The 14,358-nt window shown below is 41.5% G+C and overlaps 1 protein-coding gene across 37 annotated transcripts in view; it reads right to left on the reverse strand.

Moving 5' to 3' along the window:
* The window catches only part of madd (MAP-kinase activating death domain), a 59,480-nt gene extending 46,244 nt beyond the window's left edge, over nucleotides 1–13,236 (reverse strand). For 12 of the 37 annotated variants that reach the window (XM_035999766.1, XM_035999762.1, XM_035999761.1 and 9 more), the window contains exons 1-4: nucleotides 12,840–13,235; nucleotides 5,750–5,967; nucleotides 4,527–5,168; nucleotides 313–616 (exon numbers count right to left, since the gene is read on the reverse strand). In XM_035999766.1, the coding sequence (XP_035855659.1) occupies nucleotides 313–616; nucleotides 4,527–5,168; nucleotides 5,750–5,808 (1,005 nt within the window). In that variant the 5' untranslated portion in view covers nucleotides 5,809–5,967; nucleotides 12,840–13,235. Of the gene's footprint in view, nucleotides 1–312; nucleotides 617–4,526; nucleotides 5,169–5,749; nucleotides 5,968–12,561; nucleotides 12,581–12,839 lie in introns of those variants that run through there. The other 25 variants (XM_035999770.1, XM_035999772.1, XM_035999765.1 and 22 more) reach the window with 6 other exon arrangements.
* Between the last annotated feature and the right edge of the window lie 1,122 nt (nucleotides 13,237–14,358).

The following is a 14,358-nucleotide window of genomic DNA, read 5'->3' on the forward strand; positions in this document are numbered from 1 at the left end:
TCATCCACGGGATCAATTACGCATCGCACGACTTTGCCCACCCGACACCGCGTTTCTTCCTGGGGAGATGGATCCGTGCGGGGATTGATCCCAGAGTTTGCGTGACGGCCCGCACATTCTCACTCATGATTTTTATAAATCACACCGTGTGTGTGACAACCAGCGTACGTAACCTTTTCGTGCCTACGCAACGTTTATACATGAGGCCCCTTGTCTTTAAAAAGTACAAAAGAAAAACAAAGAGACAGGCCCCAGGCGATAACTGATAAGAGACGGTTTGCATCTTGAACTGACTGCTGGGCGTGTCCTTACCTTGTGCTCTAGCAGGACACAGCTGAGCACCTGAAGACAGGCATCCACGCCCAGCAGCTCTAAGGGCAGGTGCAGGGGGAAGTCGACCATGGAGAAGCGAGAGTTGTCAGGCAGGGCAAAGGTGAGTGGCCGTTTGAGTTCATGCGGTAAGACTTCCACATCCACACGCCTCTGACCAGCCACTGGTACTGGTGAACGAAGCAAACGGTACACCCAGGATTCAATCTCCCGCAGGTCGGCCAGCAGCTGGCTGCCTTTCTCCTCCACCGACAGCGCCCCAGTGAATACCCGCCACATGGTGTCCCTAGGAAGGACATAAACAGAGTGTATATTCACAGTGATTCCTTTACAATCTTTTGTTATTTTCATTATAGATTCTTTTTATTAATTCTTGATCTATAAAATGTCAAAAGAAATTGTGAAAAATGCCCGTTTGAAGTTTCCTAACTCCAATGATGATGTTTTCAAATTCCCTGGGGTTTTTTCTGACCACAAAACAAATTATATTGCATTTATAATGATATAAAAACAGAGAGATAGTCAAATCTGAGAAGCTGAAATCAGTGAATATCTGGCATTTTTGTTTGATAAACTTAAAAGACTAATCGGTTTAGCACTAGCTGAAGATGGCTAAAAGATGTAACACAGAATGAATAACATCATTTGGCCTTTTTATTCTGCCCGCCTCCCCTCTCCCCAAAAAAAAACTAAAAAAAACTGAAACAGGAATAGTACACAGTGTGATATAAATTGTAATACAAAAGCCACTCTTAAAAGGCAACACCTTACTGGAACTAATTGTGTCTCAAGTGTTAAGTTGAAAAAAAATCACTGCCAGTGTGAACAGGGATGAGAAAACTGTACGAAGAAAAACCCACTGCACATTGTATAACCGCATGAATACACACAAACATACATATACAGTGACTCTTGGCATTGTTATAATCATAAATGTTGAACCGACAATATGCAAAATATGTTAAGCTTAACAAATAATAAGTTTGTCAGTCCACAGTCATTTTAGGATTAAAATAGATTAAACTAAATCATTGGCTCATTTTATAACTGCAAACAGCAACCATGAGAACTCGGTCAGTGAAATCATTATTATTAAAATTAGATTGAAAACACAGGAGAGGCTCTTAAGCAATTGCCGATATATTGATGTGCAAACCCCTTCACTCTACACACACAAGGTGTCATTAAACCCTCTCTAGAGTGTATACTCAGAGTGTGTGTGTGTGTGTGTGTGTGTGTGTGTGTGTGTGTGTGTGTGTGTGTGTGTGTGTGTGTGTGTGTGTGTGTGTGTGTGTGTGTGTGTGTGTGTGTGTGTCAAGGAGGGAGATAAATCATTAGTCCTTTGGAGCCCTCCCACCAACTGCAGCTGCTACCCGAAGGCAGCCAGAGACCTCAATCTGTCAGGGCCGCCATAACACAAAGCGCTCGCAGCCATTATGCAATGGCTCTCCTCCTTCTCTGTCATTGCCACACCACTGTTCAACCAACCATGTCGGGAGAAAAAAAAAATTCTCAGATATGTGTAGCCTTTGGCTTGAATGGCCTTTTCGAGGCCGTCAAGTAAACCACAGATCTATACTGACACCGATTTTTATGTGACAAATGCATTTGACTGATTGATGATATGTGGTTCCGCTGCATGTTACCAGAAGATGGAAAAAAAAAAGTCAAGGTATGACATTTACTGACATTCCTACTAGCCCTTGTAGTGAGTGATAAGTAGGGTTGGGCGGTAATACGGTATAGCGCGGGGTCTTAAAAATAGCAACGGTATCAGTTTCAATACCGTCATTAAAAAAAATGCAATGCACTTATACAGGAGACAAGGATTAAATATTAAATATAATTTATGTAATTATGTGTGGTTGTCATCACGTGACAGCGTGGAGGAGAAAGTAGTTTTTTTTGTAAGTTGTTATTTTATTATTGTTTCAGTATTAGTGTTTGGTATTCAGTTTCTGAACGGTGCACAAGCCAACAGTTTGGTGATGCCGTCTGAGCCTTACGTCATCATTTTTAATAAGTCACAGTAATACCGTATACCACGGTAAAATAGGGAGGAGGTTTGACAGTATCAAAATTTGGATACCGCCCAACCCTAGTGATAAGGGGAAAAGCTGTGCTGGTTCTACAGCTAGGCTATAAATGGAGGACTGTGGAGAAAACATAAATGCACCTTGGGTGACCAACAATCATAGATTCATACTGGGTCTAAGCCAGTGTGAAGGGACAGCCTAATTAGCACTTTGCCACTCCAAAATTGGCATCTATTGTGTCACCCATGGCAACAGAGTAGCCAAAAGCAAACTGCAAATACTTCCACATCACAACGCCACAAGAAAATATAGTCTATTCAGCTTAAACAGATTATTCTGAATCAATCAGATAAAAACACTTTGCTCTGAGTGACTCGAAGCAAAGTGTTGATCATACTGTATGTGTATTTTTATTTTATATTTTTATTCTCGAATCGAGTCTAATAAGCAAAGTACTTTGCTAAATGCCATTTCTTCTGACTGTTATGTATACAGTGGGTATACCATGCAGCTCCTCCACTTTGTCCGTTTTTATTTTCTGGTTTAGGGTTTTTACTTGTACCCTTTTTATAAATTAGAAAGGGTGCATAACTAAAAAGCGGCTCAGGTATAAACACATATTTGGCCTATCCAACTGACCTAAATTAAAAGAAACTACTTCACATAGACAATTATATAACATGTACTGTATCATTCCTAAAACATGTCTCCGTGCATTAACGTTAACCTATAGCACTGGATGAAATAATGTTTGCTGTGATGCGAAATGCACTGTGGATATTTTGGTTGCCGTTATTTATCATCGAGGTGGAGTGTGATCATAGCATAAAGCGTACTGTGAAAACATGACACAACAAACAAGCTGCAGATGGCCTGCAAAGCTGCATGGAGCCACAGACAAAACCTCTTGTATTAATTCTGCAACGCAAAACGTACACGCAACAATTGGACAATGAGAGAAGCAGATGGTCAAGAAAGAAAGCAGTAGGAATTGCAACAACAAAAAAACATCATCAGGAACACTGTAAAACAACAAATCTGCTATTTATTGTAAACCTTTCTAGCCTTGAAAATGTTAAACTGAAGCAAAAAAGGATTTTAAGCAACTGCATTAATGCTGTGTTTGTGTGGTCAATAATTTGCATTAGAATTAGAATTGATAAGTGTGCATGTACAGATTTAGGGGCCATTTTCCCCCCGGCCCCCTAGAGGCTGTCAAGTTAATTACAGTTGACAACACAAAACGTATACGTCGCCCTGACCAAGTCAAGGACTAAAAATCTATGATGTGAAAGTAAATACCTTGGTTTCATTAAAATCAAAAGATGTTATGCACTTTGTAATACGAATGTACTCATGGCAATCTGCCTGATAATGAGATTTTGTGGTCAAAGTTGACATTTGGCCAAAGGCTGGCACTACAACAAAGCCCATGGGAGTGTCAAAAGCAATAAGCGTTCTGGCAAGCATGAACGTAGTCAGTATTTTCATAGCAATCAACCAGATTTAAGTATTTCTAGCGTACAAAGTTTGTTTTGACAGTAAGGTTTTGGGTACCGAAACCCGGTTCCACTATGGAACCGGTTCCTACGCAACCGGTAGGAATCGGACCGGATTAGAATGCAAATTTCGGTTCCACTTAAGGTGTCGACTGAAATATTTTCCCTCTGTCGCTCTGAAATGGACGTAAAAATATCACACTTTCTCTGTAGTCTACCATAAATGTAGGCTACTTTTAAAATGCCATATTTTCCCTCTGGGAAAGTACTTTAAAACGTGAATATATTGTTAAATTCAAATAATTTTCAATAAAAAAATAAATAAATAAAAACTTAAAGAGCCTTTATTTTATGTCATTTTTCAGTATTTCATGAATCGGTTTAGGAATCGGAATCGTTTTAAAAGTACCGGTTCGGCATTGGAATCGTAAAAATCCAAACGATACCCAACCCTATTGACAGTGGCCCAAAGAATTTTGATAGATCCACCTTTCAACCAAAATAGCCCTAATATTTAGGCTTCTAAAATAGTACCTATGTGTTTTAATGTGCACCAGGGTGAAATGGTACACATATATAAAAAATAAAAATAAAAATCACAAGTAAGCAACAAAGAAGAGCTGTATGTATCTACATCTGAAGATGCAATCTTAAGCCTCACCTCTGGGTGGTGCGAGGGAGCCCAGCTCGTTGAGTTAGCCTCTGACTGCAGCAGTCCACCAGCCTCTTGAGAATATATAAGCATTCCCTAAAGGTGGAGAAGAAGGGGTAGTGGCTCAGTATGCACAACGAGGTCAGCGTGCTGTTGCGGTTCCTGGCTGCCATCTTAGCAGCGCTTCGTCTCTGCTGTGGGGACTTGCCGGCGTTGAGCTCGGCACCCGGTTGTCCGCCCTCTTCTCCAGAGGCAGGCGGAGGCGCTGACTCAGCATTGTTAGGGGGCGATAACACAGAGGGTGGGCCTCCGCTGCTGCCATCGGACCCATCGCTGGCGGTCTCGGCCGCCTGTGCCGCTGTCTCCGTGTGGCCGCTCTTGTCCCCGCGAGCGCGATGATGTCCTCGCTGAAAAGAACGGTAGAAATTGACGCAGATTCCGTAGCGGGTGATTCCGGAGTCCTTGTCTGTCAGCGTGAACACAAACGAGGAGTCGTCGCGGAGGCTAACCCTACGCTGGCGTATACTCAGGCAGCCCTCTGGTTGGCAGAAAAACACCACGTCTGGTGGGAGCGGGAAGTCGTGGTGGTCCTCCAGTGGGTAGCGGCGGAGGAGCTGAGGTGTCTGGGCCACATTGTCACTACTCGGTTGCCTGGAGGGGAGATGGACAAACATTTATTTTTGTCTTTAAAGCAGTTGTAGTGCTGTGCCCATCATTAGTTCTATGTGGTTTCAAAAAACTCTGTTTTCTGTGCATCATATAACTTATATCTGATGTATCTGCAAATCCATTTCCCTTAAATAAACACAGCTTTGAATTTAATTTAAAATGGTCACTATGTGATGAGAGAAGCATTTCATAAGAGAAGAATCAAAGCCTTTGATCACTTGATAGCAGAGCACCATGGCTAACAAAGCCCTGACAGTAGTCCGGTGGTTACAGAAGCAAATTTGTAACTATATTTAGCTGTTAAAATCCAAGAACAAGTAACACCCATCCCACAACAACTCGGAAATTCCCCTTAAGCATAACACTTAAAATCGCTGAATGTTCCAGTAGAGACACTCAGTGGCTAACTCTAAAAACAGTGGCAGAGAGGACAGTTCTCTCATTTCAATTTGTGTTCATGTGAATCATCCTTTTCCCCTGTGGCTACTGTGCAACAAAGATATGGGAGTAACTGCTGCATCAACTCCAAAACAAACTTGGAAGTGCTAATGAAGTTAACTTACCTTGCTCCGACTACCACCAAGTAGTCAAGAAGACGAGGGCACATTTTCTTTTTCTCCATCTTGGACTGACCACGTCCCGTGCGTCACGGCATCCAGGATTTATGTTCTCTCTTGAGTCAGTGTTGCCTTTCCATCACAACTGGGAAAGTTCAGGCGTGAAGTTGAAACACAGCTCCTTGATTATCATTGTGATGGTTCAAAAAATGACAGAGTCAAACCTGTAACACAAGAAAAAGATGGTGTGTGGGGGTGTGTGTGTGTGTGTGTGTGTGTGTGTGTGTGTGTGTGTGTGTGTGTGTGTGTGTGTGTGGGGAAGAGTTCTGTTAGGTGTCTTTACATGGCCACAATTTAAATAAACACTGTTAAAAGTGTAAACCAGTGAGAGAAACAATGTGAATGCCGTATGAAGAAATCGGGTGCACTACACTGCATGACACCAACCAGCCACGTGATTTTTCAGAGTTGCAAAATTGGGCTTAAAAGGACAATTCCTGTCGATTTCAACACGTAGCTCTGTTGTTTGGAAATTTGGAGTGCTGTCAGTAGCAAGAAAAACGAAAACAATCGGTGCTGCCTACACCGTGTTATCCTCCTGCTAGAGCTGCAGTTCAAGAGTTCAAGAGCTATGCATGGGTAACTAAGCAACAGTGAGCTCTTGAACTTTTGACCTGCTGCAGCCCCTTTATATGATCTATATCTATAGTCTTTTTTATGTTAAAAGGTTCTGTAAGGTAGGATTGTGAAGATCCAGGACTTAGCCAAAAAATGTGAACATCGACAACTTCTCAGTCCCTCCCCCCTTTCCGCTAAAGCCCAAAACTGTCTCCTAAGCCCCCCCCCCCCCCGAGGCCCTGACTGGTGTATCTGAACAGGGAGCTGTGGATTTTTGCAAATCGTACTACAGGCTGTAGGTGGTGCCAGAGGAGCCAGATTTTTTTTTTTAAATGACCTGCTTCATGTAGTTCTACTCAAACATAGGGTCAGTTTCAGCAAATATGACAGAAAGCTAGAGATAGGACTTTTTATCAGTTTAGAAAAACATAAGAGCAGACAGAAAACAATGTAGTGCTGTCCCTGGTTGTTCAAACACAAATAACTCATCAGGGAGGCGGTTTTATTTCACGAACTACCAATGACAGATCAGCAAAGATGCTAAATGTAATTGCATTCTGGTTGAGGCTACTACTTTAGTGAAGAAACTAAACTAAAACTAATTTCCTTTTTGTTCGACTGTTAAAATCTGACTCTGGGATAAGAAGCCCCTGAACATAGACAGAGATAGTTAATCTTGTAAGATGATTTCGTTCTATCAAACATCATTGCACCTCTGCTAGAAATTTCACCGCAATGTCACGACGACAGTTTACTTTGCAAGAAATGAAAGACGTTAATGATGTCATGATGACGTTTTTACAGATTGATCATCTCTGTCAGACAGGGTACATGGCAGAAGAGACACAGCTAGCAGAGCACAAAATATGTCCGACATGAAAAGCCATGGTCAATTCTTGTAAAGCGTCGATAGTGTTTTAGGAATGATTTGTTATGACCATCATGTCAGCTGCTTGTTTTTGTCGAAGGATAAAGACTTCAGTAGAGGGATAGTAAGCTGTTTAGGGGACTTGGTGGAATAAGCACCCTTCATAGCTGGTACTATGACCCTGTGACTGTCTGGCAACTGTAGCAAGCTCAACCAGCACCTCTACAGATTCCTATTCCCCAATCCTTGGAGCCACTTTCAGCTCCAGTCTAGCATCATCTCATAGATGCCACAACATACTGTAATCTTTAAATTATTAGAACAGCAGGGTGGAAAATGTGTAGCTATTCACTGAAAACATTCCAACATCAAAACATTTTTTTACTGCTAAATCTATTCCCAGAAACTCCATTTATTTTTACATTCCCACATATATTCCATGTCATGCTATTAGCTGTAAAAATGTTATACTTTACTGATATGCATAAGGAACTTGCAACACCCTAACACAGGGCAGTGAGTTCAGAATCCAACTCAACCTGCTTCATTTTAACATCTAAGTCTGTTTGGTAACTACTGCTAATACCATTGTGTTACCTACAGATATATTTAGAGCCACGAAAGAGCATAACAATGGGCATTTTCATTACAAAGAACAACTTGTGTCTGCAGTACAAGTCTGGCTTATTGAGACTAGTCAAGAGAACTTGGTATCGCTGTCTCTCCTACAACAGATTTCTCCCAGCATGATTGTTAAACGTTATAAAATGGCGGCTCTACAAAGAAGCCCTTGCTCTTTCGTTTTGAGGGACGCGCACCAAAACCTGAACGCTAACTGCTGATGCTTTAGACTGCTGCAAAACAAACACATATCAATTATTATACTTCATATGTTACTTTTCATCACAGTGAAACGGGGAGAAGCCCACATTTGCAACTGTAGTACATGTCTGATGAAAAAGAAAATGTACAGTGACAGGACCTACTTTTACCAGAGCATGTCATGCCACGGTCAACAGCCTTTAACCTAACACCAACAAACGCCTCATTCAGAAACTCCACCCTGAAACATAAACACTATACCCAGAGCAGTATTCCACTATCTCTTCAAGGCTGTTATCCCTGCACTGATAAGCTAATGGATGTATAATTTAGCCAGTAGTTCATACTGTACAATGGATTCCTATTAAAAGAGTCACCTAGGGGAGAAAGGACTAGAATATTTTCTACTAAAAAATGTGCCAAGTTTAAAATGAGCAGACCTCTATCACTTGCAAGCCAGATCCAGGCTGAGAAAAAAATAAATAATATGAACTCTTAATATTTTAGATAACCAAACAAAACTCTGCACTTCAAGCTTAATTTCATGTACTTATTTGAGAATTCATTCAATTCAAAAGGCCCATTAAAAAAAGCAAGATTTATATGTCATAAAACATACAAACAAGTGTAATAACATTCTCCTCTTTCAGTGCCGTTATAAGAGTAGTTTTTAAACCGGGGGGGGGGGGGGTCCTATCAAACAGTTGCGTCGTTGTCCAGCGGATGTGTCACATTTCACAAAGGTGTCAAAGTGCACTGGATACATTTCGGAGGCAGTACACCTGTTTGTTAACGCAGCCTGACCAATTTTGTGTTGCTGTTAGTTGTCCATGTTTTTGGGGAATTACATGCGTTATTGATTTGCCAACATGTTTCTCTCTCAAAAACTTCAGAGCTAATTTACCACTTAAACAGAAAGCCTGTCGTTCCAAAAAGAAATGCTCATGAACAACCACTTGTTTGTCTTTATGTTAAAATTGATATCAGCAGAAATAAAGAGAATGCAACTCTATCTATACTGTTGGGAAAAAAAATAATTTGGCTGTATAGCCTAGATATTAATACAATAACATCACAACCTAATGTGATTAACACGTGGTGAAATGCATGATTAAATATAAATGAATGTCAATTCCAAGTAAATATTGACATTTCATGATACACTACACTAAGACAACAGGGCAGACAAAAGGACTGCATGTAGCCTGTGTCACACATCCTATCACAGGGTGTCATTAACCCCAGCAGCCATGGCAGCTGTGTCCAGTGGACATTAGGGGTGGATTTATCACAGAGGGCTTCAGATGCAATATGTGTCTAATTATGTCTAATAGCTCTACTTGTCAGTAGAGGAGCCATTCACAGGGGGACATAATACAAGACTGAACTAGACTCATCTTAATGGAGCATGATGGTAAAAGGTCAAGAATTTTACTAAATTATGGAATAGAGCCAAAACAGAGAATGCTGTCGCCATTTTATGTGACACATTAGTGTAAAACATACACTCACCTAAAGGATTATTAGGAACACCTGTTACATTTCTCGTTAATGCAATTATCTAATCAACCAATCACATGGCAGCTGCTTCAATGCATTTAGGGATGTGGTCCTGGACAAGACAATCTTCTGAACTCCAAACTGAATGTCAGAAAGGCAAAGAAAGGTGATATAAGCAACTTTGAGCGTGGCATGGTTGTTGGTGCCAGAGTATTTCACAATCTGCTCAGTTACTGGGATTTTGACAGACAAACATTTTTAGGGTTTACAAAGAATGGTCTGAAAAAGGAAAAACATCCAGTATGCAGCTGTCCTGTGGGCGTGAAAGCCTCGTTGATGCTAGAGGTCAGAGGAGAATGAGCCGAGTGATTCTAGCTGATAGAAGATCAACTTTGACTCAAATAACCACTCGTTACAACCGAGGTATGCAGCAAAGCATTTGTGAAGCCACAACGCGCACAACCTTGAGGTGGATGGGCTACACCAGCAGAAGACCCCACCGGGAACCATTCATCTCCACTAAAAATAGGAAAAAGGGGCTACAATTTGCACGAGCTCACCAAAATTAGACAGTTGAAGACTGGAAAAATGTTGCCTGGTCTGATGAGTCTCGATTTCTGTTGAAACATTCAGATGGTAGAGTCAGAATTTGGCGTAAACAGAATGAGAACATGGATCCATCATGCCTTGTTACCACTGTGCAGGCTGGTGGTGGTGGTGGTGTAATGGTGTGGGGGATGCTATCCTATCAATATGGGCCAACATTTCTAAAGAATGCTTCCAGCACCTTGTTGAATCAATGCCACAAAGAATTAAGGCAGTTCTGAAGGCGAAAGGGGGTCAAACACGGTATTAGTATGGTGTTCCTAATAATCCTTTAGGTGAGTGTAGTTTAGCCACGTTATGGAATACTTGTGATTTTCATGTTTGGGAAAAAATAAGGTGGTCCATACTTTAAAGGGTTAACATAAGGAATGAGTAAGTTGGCTAACACTGTGCAATATTTGATGTGTGCGGTGCAATAAGAAGACACCGTTCAAATAACACTCCATAGTGGGCTGAACCATCTCTTGTTGAGTCAGCTTAATGTCAGCACTCATCACATCTAGTAAAATTATTCAAATACACTGCAAGCATGACTGTCTGTGCATGTCAATGAACATAAATAAGTGTATATACTCTGAGACAGGTAATAATACATATACCCTCATGTTCAAACACTCCATTTCTAAAGCTAGTTCTTCACACTATTCTAGCTATTTCTACAGACATGGCCTAGCTCTGAGCATGTTGCAGAGTGGTGAAAACTTGAACCTTCTTCGCAGCAATAGCTAAATATAGAGAGCAAATAATTCCAACCACATTATATATTCTAACAGTGAAAGCTGGGCCTATGCAGAACACAGATCTCAACCCTCTTTATCTTGCAAAACCATCAGGACAGTGAATCAACATGCAGGTCTGGCAACATAAATGCTTCCTGGTGCAAGGCCAAAATGGCTATTTTATGAAGCAGCAGAGCTGGTGCCACCCAGCACAAAGATACAGGAACACAGCATTATTTTTAGATGAGGGCTGAAGGACTACGCCACTTCACTGATTGTACTGTATTTAATGAACGAGCTTGGTATTGAACCTTTGTTTCTCTCTCTCTCTCTCTAAAAAAAAAAAAAAAAAAAAAAGAATCATCACAAAAATGTGTAATCTTCAAAGGCAAGATAATGATGTAGGTTAACACAACAGATGAATGTGGTCAGAGTTGTCTGCAGGCAGCACTCTTTGCTTATGTAAGCACAGAGAGGAGATAGATATGATTCACAGGCCTCCATCATGGACAGCGTTTCTTGCCAGTCACTGTGAACAGCAGTAAGCAGCGATGGAGAAGACTCTGTTGGAGTAGTTGTAATTCAGAAGGATGAAGTGTGGATTAAGAAAAGTATTGACCGTTGTGTTCTCACTTTTAGATTGCAATCTTTTCTTTATTGAACCAATCATACGTTGTAACACAGCTAAACAGATATAAGAACTATTTTTGGTCCCAAAATTCACAAAACCAAAGCACTTGCAGTGTTCAGTTGTGTTGACATTTGAAATCAATCCTACGGTTTTCACTTTGTAACATATATGGCTGATCAGTAGTAGTCAGTATTTGGCACTCTAATAAAATATTAGATAATAATGTATTAAGAGTCTAATACATTCTTATCTAATATTTGTATCAGAATACATATTAAAATATTTAGCACCAGGATGGAATAGGTTCATTCATTCTATACTACTCTGACCTCCTTCTTGCTGACATTGATAACTACCTCAGCCTTATGGCCATTCAATCCATTAACGATTAAATCAACTACATTATTTCATCAGTCGTGTTTGTGTCGGAAGCTGGTTGGACATTGTGTAAAATATTACCACTGCAGAACGAGGCTGTGACTGCGATGAGTTTACAATGAAACACGCATGTTACGGTTAGATACAGTTACAGCTAACGTTAGTTACGAATTGTAGAGGGTCATTTACTATCGAACAAGCCAACTGTGAAGATTAGAGACATACGCTGAGAGGACAGCATTCGCAGTAACAAACTTGATAAGGCGATGCCAATGCCTCCTGATAGCTCCAGGGGAGCTGGTCATGTAACTTGTTGTTTGTTATTTGTTTGTATTGTATAAGCTGTCAGAACTTTGCTAATTCTCGATGTTAACCCCTAAAGATACGTCCTCTCACCTCCATGTTCAACCATAAAGATGCATCCTCTCACCTACATGCTCCCCCGTGAAAATGTATCATCTTCTACGTTACATTGTTCACCTCTTTAGATCCACCCATCCTCTCACCTACATGTTCACCCCTAAATATGCATCCATCCTCTCACCTAGCTAGATGTTAACCCCTAACCTCTTACCCACATGTTCACCCCTAAAGATGCGTCCTCTCACCTACATGTTCGCCCCTAAATATGCGTCCTCTCACCTAACTGTTAACCCCCAAAGGCGCACCCTCTTACCTCCATGTACACCCCTAAAGATGCACCCTCTCACCTCCACTCTGCTGGCTTTATGGTGTCCTACGCCACGGATGGATTAGCTAGGTAGCTAGCTAGCTAGCTGTCTACTTTGCTAACAGTAGCTTGAGCGATTTACCTCATAAATAAAAGCCTGTCAAATGTAAAACAACACTTGGGACATCAGAAAACGGTTCGGACCCAACAGCCACAAATGCGGTGGATGTATTTAGCTAAATACCACACACGTTGAGTAACGTTAAGAACATCCTTAATGTTACCTGCTTACATTAGCCGGTTAGCCGCTAACGTTCGCTGCGAGACCAGCTGCTGATGACGGCCTGGGTGGTGGGTGTCCTCCACGGTCAAGGAGGGGGAGAGGCAGCGGTGTATGTCTGAATTCAATCTTCTTTCTTTTAGATTACGGTAACGTTATATCATTGGAAACGACGGCTGAAAAGGGGTAGCTGTTCCCTGTGACTGGTTCGCAGCATAAATAGATGATGCGAAAATGTGTGTCCACCTCTCAGCTCGATGGACGGGTGGCTCAGTCAGTTACAACCTGCCTTCATAACATCCTCTTCATCATCATCAGTCTGCAGGGAGTTCCGCATACTGAGACCTAACGGAAGCGACACACAAGCCTGGCGAAAAACACTTATGCTCTCCCCCGGGTAACGTTACTTGGTGTGGCTGTGATGGTAGATCAGTCTGAACAGTTTGCAGTATTTTACGGTGTTATATCGCCTGGCAGGGCCGGCCAAAGCCTTTTGGGGGCCCACAAAGTCTGATCTGATATAGCCCCCCCTCCCCCCAAACTGTTCAATTATTATGAATACAATCATACAATTTATAACAATTAATATTACTGAAAGGAAAACAAGCTCTGGCTAGATTTAATATCAATACTACCTTTAACACTAATATTAGCTTTAAGAAGGGTGACTTGAGACATGTATGTAAGCCTACTGTTTAAATCCAGCACCCAGCATAATCACATCTACCCCTTAATATATATGTATACATATAATATATATTATCACCATCACCATTTTATCAGTCTGGAGCTGGAAGTCCCAGAGCCACGGTAAAATCGGACAGTTTCCAGCAGCCTCCAGTCTGAACAGGAAAGTCACAGAAACACTCCCATCCTGTTTTGTCCCATTCCGATTCATTAAAACCTTATCAGACCCATATATCAGCTTGTACACAGTCTCCAGTTGTTTTTATTATGACAGAGTAGCTGTCATAATAAAATAAAAATAAAATAAAATGCTCTGCCGGCGATCTGTTGCTGATGTTAATAAACAACAGACTGTAGATGATCCGTAATCTGAACGGATTTAGTCTCTCTGACTTCTAAACATCACCATCAGCCACACGTGTTCTGTACAGAAGAAGCCATTAAATCAGACAAATATCAATTAATATCCCTCCAATTCAAAAACAATAAGAAGGGGGCGACCTCTAGCTCATCCAGTAAGAGCGTGCGCCCCATGTAGGCTGAGGCCTTTGCAGCGGCCCTGGTTTGAATCCAACCTGCGGCCCTTTGCTGCGTGTCATCCCCCATCTCTCTCCTGTCTATCCACTGTCACTCTGAAATAAAGGGGAAAAAGCCCCCACAAAATAATCTTTCACAAAAAAACAATCAAAAGTTTATATATGTTGAGTCGATTCTGTTAGATCAGCTGAGAGCCAGGCGTTTCCCATCATGCCCTGGGTCATGCAGTCGGTGGAAAGCAACTGCGCTGCCTGCCTCTCAAACCTGCGTCCCCCTTGATCTGGTGAGGTTACCGTTGC

Source organism: Sander lucioperca, chromosome 3 (genome assembly GCF_008315115.2).
Source record: "Sander lucioperca isolate FBNREF2018 chromosome 3, SLUC_FBN_1.2, whole genome shotgun sequence".
In the NCBI taxonomy this organism is placed as follows: Eukaryota; Metazoa; Chordata; class Actinopteri; order Perciformes; family Percidae; genus Sander; species Sander lucioperca.